The sequence below is a fragment of the Ranitomeya variabilis genome, chromosome 2, assembly GCF_051348905.1.
Source record: "Ranitomeya variabilis isolate aRanVar5 chromosome 2, aRanVar5.hap1, whole genome shotgun sequence".
NCBI classification, from domain to species: Eukaryota; Metazoa; Chordata; class Amphibia; order Anura; family Dendrobatidae; genus Ranitomeya; species Ranitomeya variabilis.
Genome location: NC_135233.1, coordinates 445,370,580 through 445,383,536, shown reverse-complemented (window position 1 = coordinate 445,383,536; position 12,957 = coordinate 445,370,580). Strand labels below are relative to the sequence as shown.

The following is a 12,957-nucleotide window of genomic DNA, read 5'->3' as shown; positions in this document are numbered from 1 at the left end:
TGCATTTATCATGTATCCCTTAAATAGGTTATATATCTTGTTAATGGGATGTAAAGTGGCTGAGAGTGGTGGTCATGACTGAGCTGCTGTCCGTTTGCGCTATGGCACTTTACAGGAAAACAGTGTCTCAGTCCCAGTGTGCGGTAGGGTGTGGGGTGCATCACACTCGCTTCTAGGCCTCCGTGTCTCCAGGCCTCCATCTTCAGGAGCTGCCGCGCATAACTCAGGAGACATCAACTTCATTGCAACAAGCAAATGTTTATCGGTCTGTTCAAGTTCATCAGGTTGTGACATGAGGGATAGGGCACAACACTTCACATTTTTTGCTTCATTGGCACAACACCTCTTCAGCCCTACCACTCGTTCGTCCTGGACTATCCCTAAGCCCACTGACTGTCAGACTCCGCAATTTCCTGTCCACTTCAGCAGTGTACTAGGGATCAGGCACCTTTATTTCACGCGGTTCTGCGTTCATCTTCCCCTGTGCACCAAAGGACACAATGTGCTGATCAGCCTCCACACTTGACGTTACAGGAATGTCCTCAAGGGTTATCTGTATGGCCTCCCACTGCCTGGAACGATGTTGGCCCTAGCAGCCCCACTGTACTTGAACTTGACCTTGTCACTGCACCTCCCTAGCTCATAACTACCAGGAAGTGGGTCACTTTTCATACCTCACTAACCCCCTCCCACAGTCGGCTAGCCCCAAACATTAACTATATCTTATCCTTTATCAGTATATACTAAACCTATTGTCCTTATCCTATGTCCTATACCGCTGCTAAGTCACATAACTGTATTAATAGTACACAATTCACTTTCACATGACACTATATATATATATATATATATATATATATATATATATATATAAAACACATGACATTATTTACATTGCATGATTGTTGTCTTCAGGGAGAGGAACAGGGCAACCCAGTCCATACCTTTACAGGGACAATCCCTTAATGAGTGGACATGTCTTTAAAATGTTTATCTTTCCTGCATAATTTCACTTTTTGCTTTGTGTGTGAATGGAGATGACAATGTGATATTATTCTATTATTATTATTATGTAGCGGCCTTCAGCTCGATCTCCAGCCATGGCGACTTGATGGATGGACGGTTTGTAGAAAGATCGATCTTGTGCAAGCCTAGATAGGTCCACCAGGGTGTTCTCCGCCATTGCTGGTCTTCCTTTTCGCCTTGCTCCTTAGATAAGGTTCTTCTCCGGTGATTGCTCTCTTCGTAAGATGTGTCCCAATAGACAAGGTAATGCAAATGTTACCTTTTATGCAGATTTAAAGGGGTTGTCTCATCAATGTCTTCCCTTTCACAAAGAGTGATTCCATCAAACTGCAAATGTTTCTGAGGCCAGGCATTTGCTGTTGGAGAAAATTTTGTTTTATATGGTATCTTACCAGATTAATAATGTATCACACAGAAATTTTGGCGGAATGCAAGCTGCCTTTACGGAACGTCTCTCCTTTTTCAGCAGAGGTGAAGGGGTCTGAGCAGGGACCCACCATTATTTAATGTGTACTTGCTCTAATAGTTTATATGGATAAGGTGCTCATCCCACAGCCCCAGGACCACATGCAACCCGCAGCCCCGGGACCCCACGCGACCCGCAGCATGCAGCCATTAGGGTGTAAACATGCTAATGGGAGTTATGTATACAGATGTCGCCTCCGTAGATCCTGAAAAATCATTATGGACAGCTAATTTCACCAGTGGCATAACACGAGCTCCTTCCCATGGTAAAGAGCGTTCTCTCTTCATAAACAGTCATTTTCTCGCCACGGATCAGCGCCTCCTGGTATTACTTGTACGGCCGCCACTTGTCAGATTTTCCATTTTCTCCCATATGAAGCTTAAACAATCTTTCATTATTGTTCTATCAGCTTATCCATTTAACATCACACACTCTATGATTACAGATAATTAGAAGTTGCAATGAGCGGCTTTGCTGAATTGGAATCGTTGTAAGAAGAAAAAAAAATAGTCTGTTTTCCCGACGTTGGGTCAATTGAAAACATTTTCACAAAGAAATTTCAATCTGCAATAAAATAGGTTCCCCAGCAAATAACAGTTCTTGAGTCGTCCTCTTCTGTCAAGTTGTTATAGGAGTTTCCGGGATTGGACAAAATTGGCCGTAAAGTAGGAAATAAAGAATATAGGAATTTCTTCAATCCTGGTCGGTTCGGTAACACCACTCCGGTAGTCCTCTCCTTCTCTAGGCCAGTCCTATAGGGATGATCCCCCTTCAATAAGTTAGCCAATCATGAGTCTCAGTGGTGACGTTTGCATGTACAGGACGTGACCCATCAGCTCCAGTAGTCAGATGACTGATGGAAGAGAAGGAATCGCAGTGGGATCGTCAGCAGCGCCGCAACTTGATGCTTGTGGGCCCCAGGGCAAAATCTCCAACAGGGCCCCCAAATATCATAGGTTTTTAATAGAAAGGGGGCTTTTTGGGCCCAGGTACAAATGCAACCCCAGCACCTATTATAGTTACTCCCCTATTGTCAGGGACAGCTGGAGTTTCCGCGTATTCAGGGTACAATTCCCTACCTAGGGTCACTGTTATACAATCCAGACCCTTTTAAAAACGAATTCTTAAACGTGTTTTGGTTGACTAATAAGCCATGCAGCCAAATCAGATCTCCTGTTTTGCACTGAGGAGGAGCAAGCATCCCGAAACATGTGTCTGCAAATAAAGATTCTGGTTTGGCTTTTATTCTAAGTCAAGAGACAAGGCTCGTTAAAGGGTCAATATTGACTTGGCTACCAATAGGGGGCGCTACAGTTCAAGTCCTCTACATATCTGAAGAGGCAATTTGTATTTAATAGGTCATTGCTGCCTATAAGATGGTGACTGCTCAAGAAATCTAGGTAGCAGCCACTTGCCACCTGTATACGGGTCCATCACAGGCCTGCAGTGTCAGATAATGGCTGTCTGCTCTTGTGCAAGCAAAAAAGCAGATGCAGCAATTGGTCTTGAATAAGATGATCCTACTACTTTTTGTATACAGCACTGACGCAATCCTATGTGTCACTATAGTTACAAACAACATGTGTTACTTCCCTCCATTTTTACTGTCTGTGGCTTACCAAGAAGTGTAAAATAGAGTAATGCTGTACATGGCTGCAGGATCAGACTACTCAGGGTTTGTTTTGTAGTCTGTTGCCATGGGAGACGCACAAGTCTGCATAATAGCTGAATACACAAAGTGGTAGGAGATCTGAGATGAAGTCTATTTACAAAATAGCTTCATTTTTATTATACGTGAAAGAATGCAATGGAAAAATGGGTGATTTTTTTTTTTTTATTTGTCATGTATCAGCCCCTGCCTAGATTATGATCTCTGAATACTGAGGAGTTGGGAGGGGGATGGGAGCACTGAAGTGAATGACGCTTTGTTCTAGATTTTTTATTTTTATAAGAAAAATCATTGCTCAAAAAATGTTCAAAATGTTAACTCTAACCTTGAGATGAAAGCTGTGTTTCCAAGGAACAAATAGTAAATCATTGTCCGTGGCTGGATCCCTGGCAGCCGAGTTACATACCAGCTCATCGTGGCATTGCTTTGTTATATTGTCTCAGCGGTGCCCAGTGCCTTACTCTCAGAACAAACATCAGCAACAATGAAAAAGATAAATAGTTTAGAGAGGAAAAAAAATCTAAAAAAAAAAAAAGTTCCTCCACTCATAACATCAGAAAAACTTTCAATCAAATCAGTATGGGATGAAATTGAACATTTTTTATACATATGAACAGCTAAATAAAATGTTATCGGTCGGGCTGTCTTGTTTTAACACCCATTTTTACACCCTATTAGGAAATATTAAAGGGGATTCTCCATTTGGGGCTGTCGGACTGAAGGGCAGTTCTAAAAACCTTTGTTTTCACTCTTGATAATCAGTCATGTCCCAAGTTTCATGGTCCTTACATGGCCCACAATTTCTGGACCATCTGTGAGTCTCCCAACCCAAATTCAACAGCCTGTATTTAGCACCGTTCATCAACTCTGACCAGCTTCCCTGTCCCTGCTGAAGAAAAGCTTACTTACAGCAGGATACTGCCACCGTCATGTGTGATGGTGTGAATGGTGTTTTCAGGGTGATGTGCAGCCTTCGTTTTCCACATAGCGTTTTGCATGTAGCCCAAAAATTTCTCCTTCTGCCTAATCTGACCAGACCACCTTCCTACACATGCTTGCTGTGTCCTCTACGTGACTTTTGCAAACTTCAAACAGGACTTCTTATGGCTTGCTTTCAAAAATGGCTTTCTTCTTTCCACTCTTCCATAAAGGCCAGATTTGTAGAGGATACGACTAATAGTTGTCCTGTGGATAGATTCTCCCACCTGAGCTGTGGATTTCTGCAGCTCCTCCATAGTGACCATGCGTCTTTTGTTGTGAACCCCTGATGAAGGCAAATGCCGAAACGCGCGTCGGGGTGGACACATCCACGGGGCAGCTGATGACCCATCCTTTCACTCCATAGCAAGTACTATTCAGTTTGGTATATAGGGCAGTTTGGTATATAGGGCAGCAAGTTGTTTCTCTACTATAGTGACTACCTTGATATACACCAGGCTGCCCTATAGCCTTAATATGGTATTACATGCACATGCACTTTAAAAACCTTACTTGATTAATACCTTCTGACACATCTTCAATTGCCTGCTGCATCTTGGTTCTCTATTAACTTGCAGCATCCTTTCATTACTATGCTATATTAAGCATGTACATAGGCACATTTTATCATTTACAATTTATGATATTGTAATACACCCTGCTGCTACTATTTAACTCCAGCATGTGATCTCAGCTTGTCCCTTGTGTATTGCGTCCATTTCTTCCCTGGTTATTTGTTCAAACTTGCGCCTTATGATAATGTGTGCGCTGCGGAATATGTTAGCGCTATATAAAAATAAAGATTATTATTATTATTTTAATGTATTTTTTGTAATTAATAGTTATATTTTCTTCACTTACCGTACTTTGGGCTTCAAAAATTCTTTTTTTCTCTCTTTATGCCATTTATCCTAGCCGATATGCCCCATTTTATGTCCTGTGTACACATGTGGTGGTGAATATATACATTCTCGCTGATAAATAACAGATTATGTCACCATCTGTTATAACTATACATTAAGGGTACCGTTACACAAAACGATTTACCAATGATCACGACCAGCGATACGACCTGGCCGTGATCGTTGGTAAGTCGTTGTGTGGTCGCTGGGGAGCTGTCACACAGACAGCTCTCCAGCGACCAACGATGCCGAGGTCCCCGGGTAACCAGAGTAAACATCGGGTTACTAAGCGCAGGGCCGCGCTTAGTAACCCGATGTTTACCCTGGTTACCATCGTAAATGTAAAAAAAAACAAACAGTACATATTCACATTCCGGTGTCCGTCAGGTCCCTTGCCGTCTGCTTCCCGCACTGACTGACTGCCGGCCGTAAAGTGAAAGCAGAGCACAGCGGTGACGTAACCGCTGTGCTCTGCTTTCACTTTACGGCCGGCAGTAAAGTGTCAGACACTGCGATATCGTATGGATATCGCTGGAACGTCACGGATCGTGCCGTCGTAGCGATCAAAGTGCCACTGTGAGACAGTACCCTAAGACTCACATGTGTAATTTGTCTCTGAGATTCCTTATTGATTCCTTCCATTTTTTGGATGATGGATAAAACAGTGCACCAAGAGATGTCTAGATCTTGGGCTATTTGTTTTATAACCTAACGCTGCTTTATTGTCCTCAACAACTTTATCCCTGACATGTCTGGTGGGCTCCTTGGTTTTCATGATGCAGTTTTATCCTTAATATTCTCACAAAAATCTCTGAGGACTTCACAGAACAGCTGTAGTTATATTGAGAAGAGATTACACACAGGATGACACAATGTACTCATTATGTGACTCCTGAGGGCACTTGGTCCCTCAGGAATTTATGTAGGGGTATCAGACTACAGGGGGGATGAATACAAATGCACTTCACAATTTTCAGATCTATAATTAAAATCTTAGTTGATGCATATCTATCGCCATATGTGTTCTTATATAGCTTTTTGCTTCTGGGGAAATAGGCAATCCATAGCATAGTATTCATCTGTATAGTGCTAGAGGACCCTTTAGTGTCTGGGCAGGGGCCTTCATCAGTGGCTGCAGGGCTTACCAGGGCCCGTAGGGAGAGTCATCGTTGAGCGGGGGCGCCATAACGCTCCCGCTAGGGTGTCTACCTTCGCAGCCAGGCAGGGACAGTATAGGTGCCTTTTATAGGGTGATATAGGTTTCCCCATTAGTCTTATTTTTATCTGTTTTGAGCACTATTGTTTTGTTGGTTTTGTTTTCTGTTGTTCACTGTAGGTGGGGTTGTTGCCTTGTTTTTAATAATAAAAAGGAATTTTATACTGAGGTTTTTTTCATATGATTTTGACTATAATTAAAATCTTAAGATCTAATCACTTAAAATCTCAATAAAATACATTTAGGTTTGTGGGTGTAACATGGAAAAATGTGGAAAAGTTCACAGGGAATGAATACTTTTTCAAGGCACTGTATCTCTGGTTGGTCTGGAGGAGATCTGAGGCCAATAAGGAAATCGCAGCCCAAACATGGACCTTGCAATAATTCAATTATATTGTTACCCCAAGGAAATATATGAAGAGAACCAACTAATGGAAAGAAAATATATATATTTTTTTATTGTTAAAAACAAATTTTAATTTTATTTTTTTTATATACTTTTTATCTTTTTGTTGCAAAATATAAAATAGGAAATCTTTAACTGCAGACAGGCGGATCTATAAGTATTGACATGTGTGTATAAACTTGGGGGGCTCTTAAAAAAATAAATAAATAAAATGTTCTAATTAGGTTTTTCCTATTTTTTTTTCTGTTGCACCAATATTGTATCGATTTTATCTCTTGCTAAAGCAACTTAGCATTTTATGCCTTCATAAACAGAGGCAGCGCCGAGCTGAGACGAACAGTTGGAGAGTTGTGTTTTTATTACGTGGTATATCAGATTGTCGTCTTGCATCATAACCTATCCGGAGCTTTGCCAACTCGCAGATTTAAGCTCCTGCCTACAGTGAACAGAAATAAATTAATGTTTACCCCAAATGTCTATTTTTTCTTACTCATTTGTGTCTTTGAAAAAAATGTCCGTATATTCCGGACCGGCAGGCTCATTAAAATGTCATGTGGGTAAACAAAACTCTTTTTCTTTTTCTGTTTTTCTATTTTGTTATTTTGCCAATTTCGACAAATAGATATTATTCAACAGAAATAAATTAGGCCATTTTAGTTTAATGCAGAATAACTGTTCTGGAGTAAGAAAAACCATTAGTAGCAAAACTGCATCATAAAATGTTCACGAGCAGTAAAGTGAAGAGGGGCCGGCGTGTCGTTAAGTGCACATACTTCCCTGTGCCTTCCACAGCATTATGTTATCGGTATAATTACACTGTATCATTAACAGAATGGCTTTTATGGACATTTTTCTATGTAACTTCCAGAATCCAGAGTATATTCCATTACTGTTTAAAATCTGTCATCTACCCAAGCAACACTGGGAGCCATTCTGGGATCATAAGCAGACTGTACACAATCGTTGTGTGTAGGGCTCATGGTGCTCAGTCCTAAATTTAATAAGCTGGATCTACATGTTATATTATGATACTACTGGCGTGTATGTACATGAATATAACTACTATAATACTGCTCCTATGTACAAGAATATAACTATTATAATACTGCTCCTATGTACAAGAATATAACTACTATAATACTGCCCCCTATGTACAAGAATATAACTACTATAATACTGCCCCTATGTACAAGAATATAACTACTATAATACTGCTCCCTATGTACAAGAATATAACTACTATAATACTGCCCCTATGTACAAGAATATAACTACTATAATACTGCCCTCATGTGCAAGAATATAACTACTATAATACTGCTCTTGTATACAAGAATATAACTACTATAATACTGCCCCCTATGTACAAGAATATAACTACTGTAATACTGCCCCTATGTACAAGAATATAACTACTATAATACTTCCCTTATGTACAAGAATATAACTACTATAATACTGCCCCTATGTACAAGAATATAACTACTATAATACTGCCCCTATGTACAAGAATATAACTACTATAATACTGCTCCTATGTACAAGAATATAACTACTATAATACTGCCCCTCCGTACAAGAATATAACTATTGTAATACTGCTCCTATGTACAAGAATATAACTACTATAATACTGCACCTATGTACAAGAATATTACTACTATAACACTGCCCTATATACAAGAATATAACTACTATAATACTGCGCCTATGTACAAGAATATAACTACTATAATACTGCCTCTATGTACAAGAATATAACTTCTATACTACTGTATCAATAGACACTAATTAAATTACCAAGATGTAGCACAAAGTTTTTCATAGCTTTGTTGTCCAGGAGTTTCCAGTGGAAGTTGATCAATAGCAGTTTTATTTATTGTGAATAACAGTACCACTATTTACCTGTTACTTCTCCTAGTGCTCTATTGCTGTTATCCTCACCAGTTTTGCAGCAATTACATCACACCCATCATATGACAGCTGCAGCCAGTCACTGGTCTCGGCAGCCAAGTGCTGTACATTTTAGTTTTTATTTTTGAGGCCAGTGATTGGCTGCAGCTATCACATGAATTATGTAAATGATGTAATCATTGCAGGACCGGGTGCCGATCACAAGAGCAATGGCTGTGGAGTGAGGGGCCGTCAGCTGGTAAGGCCTCTTTCACACTTCAGTTGTTTGGCGTCAGTCTAAAACCGCCAGTTTCCTCAAATAACGGATCCGTCATTTTTTTTTTGGCGGATCCGTTATTTTCCCATAGACTTGCATTGGCGACGGATTGTGACGGATGGTCGTCAGTTCCATCCGTCATGCGACGGATCCGTCGAAATTTGGCGGACGTTGTCTAGACATAGACGGACATTGAAACGTTTTTTGTCAACGCCGAAATGACGGTTCGCGGCGGATCCGTCGCGTCCGTCATTCCATAGAATGGCCGCCTATGGGCGACGGATCCGTCGCGACCGCCATTTCGGCGGATCCGTCGCCCCAATCCGTTTTTTCAATTGCGCATGCTCCAAAAAGTAGATACTTTTCCCAGACAACCCCCAAGTAACGGATCCGTCAAAAAAATGGATCCGTTGGAACCGTTTTCTCAACAATTGTGACGGATCCGTCGATCCGTCACTATGTCGGAAGTGACTGACGCCAAACAACTGAAGTGTGAAAGAGGCCTAAGTTGGGCATTTTTTTATGCTGCTTGACAACTTTTTGAACTTCCCAGACAATCCCTTAATTATGCTGGATTCTAGAGACTTGTAATGGGATCGTTACCAGCGACAATACTGGAGTCAGGGGCTTCTATTGGGGGTCCTATCTCAGCTGAAGACCTGTACCATTGTGGGTCCAGTGGCTGCTGGATGTGGCAATGCTTTATGTGTCTTTTATATTTATACTATAATCTTTCCTTTCTTCTTTTCCTGCAGAACACGATGAATGCGGCAATGGACAAAGCAGCTGTGATGAGAACTCCATTTGCACAAACTCGGTCGAGGGGCACAGTTGTACTTGCAAACCTGGATATGTAGGAAATGGCACCATCTGTCGAGGTAGGCCTCAGCTTCCCCTGATATTAGTGGATTTTTTGGGCTAAACTTTGCTTACTTACTTCCTATACTTACGTAGTTACAGCTTTAGTTTGGTCAGTTCCTTTTTTTTTTTTTTTTTTTTTTTTTTTTTTTATTAGTTGTCCCCATAGCCTAGACTTCATAACTGGGCTCTTAAAACGGATCTGTCATCAGATTGCACCATACACACTGCATACATTATCAAATATACCTCTTAGACCTCATGAGGCGGATGTGCTTATTCTTAAAATCCATGCCACAATGGCTGTATAATCCTAAAATAAAATGAACAAAACTTACGGCTGGACTCACAAAGTTGATACTATTCTCCTTTGACTAATTCCTCCGACCAGTATAATTCTCGACTTGTCTCAATGCCGTGAACATAAAACTTAATCTTTATATAGTGAAACATTTTACGACTTCCTGTACTTTTTTTCTCATACTTCACTGCTTGCAATTAATGAATGAAATCATCAACTTTTAAAAGCATATGTAGCCCTATCGTAAAAAGGTTTTCCCACTAATCACATTTATTACCTATCCAGGCTTCGACTGGCCCATAGGAGAGCAGGTGAATCCTCTGGTGGGCCCCTCTGCAGTAGTGGGCATCAGCAGTACTTGGCACAATACACTTGATTATGTACAAAGCCAACATCAGTCATTTAACAAACTACCCAGTGAATTATTATATAAAAGCATAGCTGAATTTGTTATGAAATATTTGCATATATCTTAAGATTGGGCACCCCGGAGTCAGTCATTCCTGGGCTTTTGGCACCTCAGTCTTGATTGTGTACCTATCCATAGGATACGTAACAAATATTTGATTACTGCGGGTCCTATCAGTCACTATTTCATAGATTACTAGAAGTGGGTTTCAAGACCCCTAGACCGCTACAGTTGGATTAATTTAATTGGTGTGATGGCTCTTTACATAACACCCATAGAGCGGCATTGGATGCTCCATTCAAACATTTCCTTGATGTAGTTTAGTGGGTGAGTAAGAATGAGGGATGATGATTAGAAATGTATCACCTACCCTGTAATTGTTGATTTGTTCCATTTGTATGAAAAACTCCATTTAAAGGGAAAAATTTCTATAAAAACTTTGTTGCCTGTAATCTCAAGGGTAAAATTTACAATAAGCTTTACATTCCCCTGCAGCACTCCCACAGGAAAAACAGGGTATTACACAATGGGTCATCCAAAGTAAAAAACGCTCTTTGTAACTGATCCCCACTCTGATAAGAATCAATCAGAGGACCCTTAATACAGATGAGTTACTAAATTGGATAATCCCTTTAAGCAAAGAACGTCCAGGTCAGGACAGGTTTCCATCTGTTCCATGTAAGAAGTGATGGCTTAATTTAACTGATTACAAGCTGGGAGGAAAACCTTGGAGAATTGGTTATTAAAGTATATAAGAAAGTTACAGAAGTGGATATTTTTCACTTACAAAAAACTGGAAAAACAGTGTAAATTGCTCCTTATTGTCATGGAACGTAACCTTACATTGAGGTAGATTGGCTCGATGTGTTAGTACATTGCCATAAGTGGAGATAATAGCAGTAGATGTTGTGTCTTTAATGACCAAAACATAAAAGAACTTATCACGGCTTCACTAAAGAAGTGGCCATGAAGACGCCATCATGAGCTTTTCATATGTGAAGTGCGTTTGTCGGTAGCGATAGATTTTCTTCATGTGGAGGAAATGTCTGCGAGATAACAAGGACTTAAAGGATCTTTCCAGTCCAGTGAATTGATCTTCGGGAATCAATTTTTTAAATGTTGTTTTTAATCAAATTGTGGCTCCTGGAGACTCCATGAAGAGCAATCCTGCAAAATCTGCAATTATAGGGCAGGAAATGGGGTCCTAAGGCTTCTTCTTTATGGGTAGGGTGGTCGCTATCCGTCTTGTTGCTTGTCATCCACTTTATCTTTTTCTCTACTAAAAGGGCTATGTCATCAGAAAATGAACAATTGTATCAATCAGGTTTTTATGATAAATGTGTTGTGATTTGGAAAATTAAAAGTCTGTTAAATATATATATATATATATATATATATATATATATATATATATATATATGTATATACTGTATATGTATTTCTCTCGCATATCACCCTACTCTGGAACCCTCTACCACAACACATCAGACTCTCGCCTACCATTGAAATCTTCAAAAAGAACCTGAAGACCCACCTCTTCCGACAAGCCTACAACCTGCAGTAACCACCGATCGACCAAACCGCTGCATGACCAGCTCTATCCTCCCCCACTGTATTCTCACCCATCCCTTGTAGATTGTGAGCCTTCGCAGGCAGGGTCCTCACTCCTCCTGTACCAGTTATGACTTGTATTGTTTAAGATTATTGTACTTGTTTTTATTATGTATACCCCTCCTCACATGTAAAGCGCCATGGAATAAATGGCGCTATAACAATAAACAATAATAATTATATATATATATATATATATATATATATATAATCTTGTAATTTTTACGGCTAATACCAGATTCACACCCCTGTTCCGTACAGACTTTCAGCAGACTCATTATCTTCATAGAAAGGATTACAATGAAAGGTAATGCCTATGTATAAAATACATAACACAGTATCCACCAATCACAATATGTGATTTCACAGCTCACCTCCTCCTCCTCCTGTACAATGACTGATAACACCTCTATATACAGTAGATAACAGGATCCATAATTCACAATAGGTGATGTCACAGCTCACCTCCTCCTCCTGTACAATGAGTGATAACACCTCTATAAGTGATGTCACAGCTCACCTCCTCCACCTCCTGTACAATGAGTGATAACACCTCTATAGGTGGTCACAGCTCACCTCCTCTTCCTGTACAATGACTGATATCACCTCTATATACAGTAGATAATACAGAATCCACCATTCACAATAGGTGATGTCACAGCTCACCTCCTCCTCCTGTACAATGACTGATAACACCTCTATATACAGTAGATAACACAGGATCCACCATTCACAATAGGTGATGTCACAGCTCACCTCCTCCTCCTGTACAATGACTAATAACAACACCATATACAGTAGATAACACAGGATCCACCATTCACAATAGGTGATGTCACAGCTCACCTCCTCCTGTACAATAATAATAATATAATAATAATTTTTATTTATATAGCGCCAACATATTCCGCCGCACTTTACAATTAAGTGGGGACATGTACAGAC

General features: G+C 40.2%; 1 protein-coding gene across 4 annotated transcripts in view; it reads left to right on the top strand.

Moving 5' to 3' along the window:
• Positions 1 to 12,957, top strand: part of NELL1 (neural EGFL like 1) — a 988,017-nt gene that overhangs the window by 605,003 nt on the left and 370,057 nt on the right. For all 4 annotated transcript variants that reach the window (XM_077287196.1, XM_077287197.1, XM_077287195.1 and 1 more), the window contains one exon: positions 9,589 to 9,711. In XM_077287196.1, coding sequence (XP_077143311.1) covers positions 9,589 to 9,711 — 123 coding nt within the window. The remainder of the gene's footprint in view (positions 1 to 9,588; positions 9,712 to 12,957) is intronic.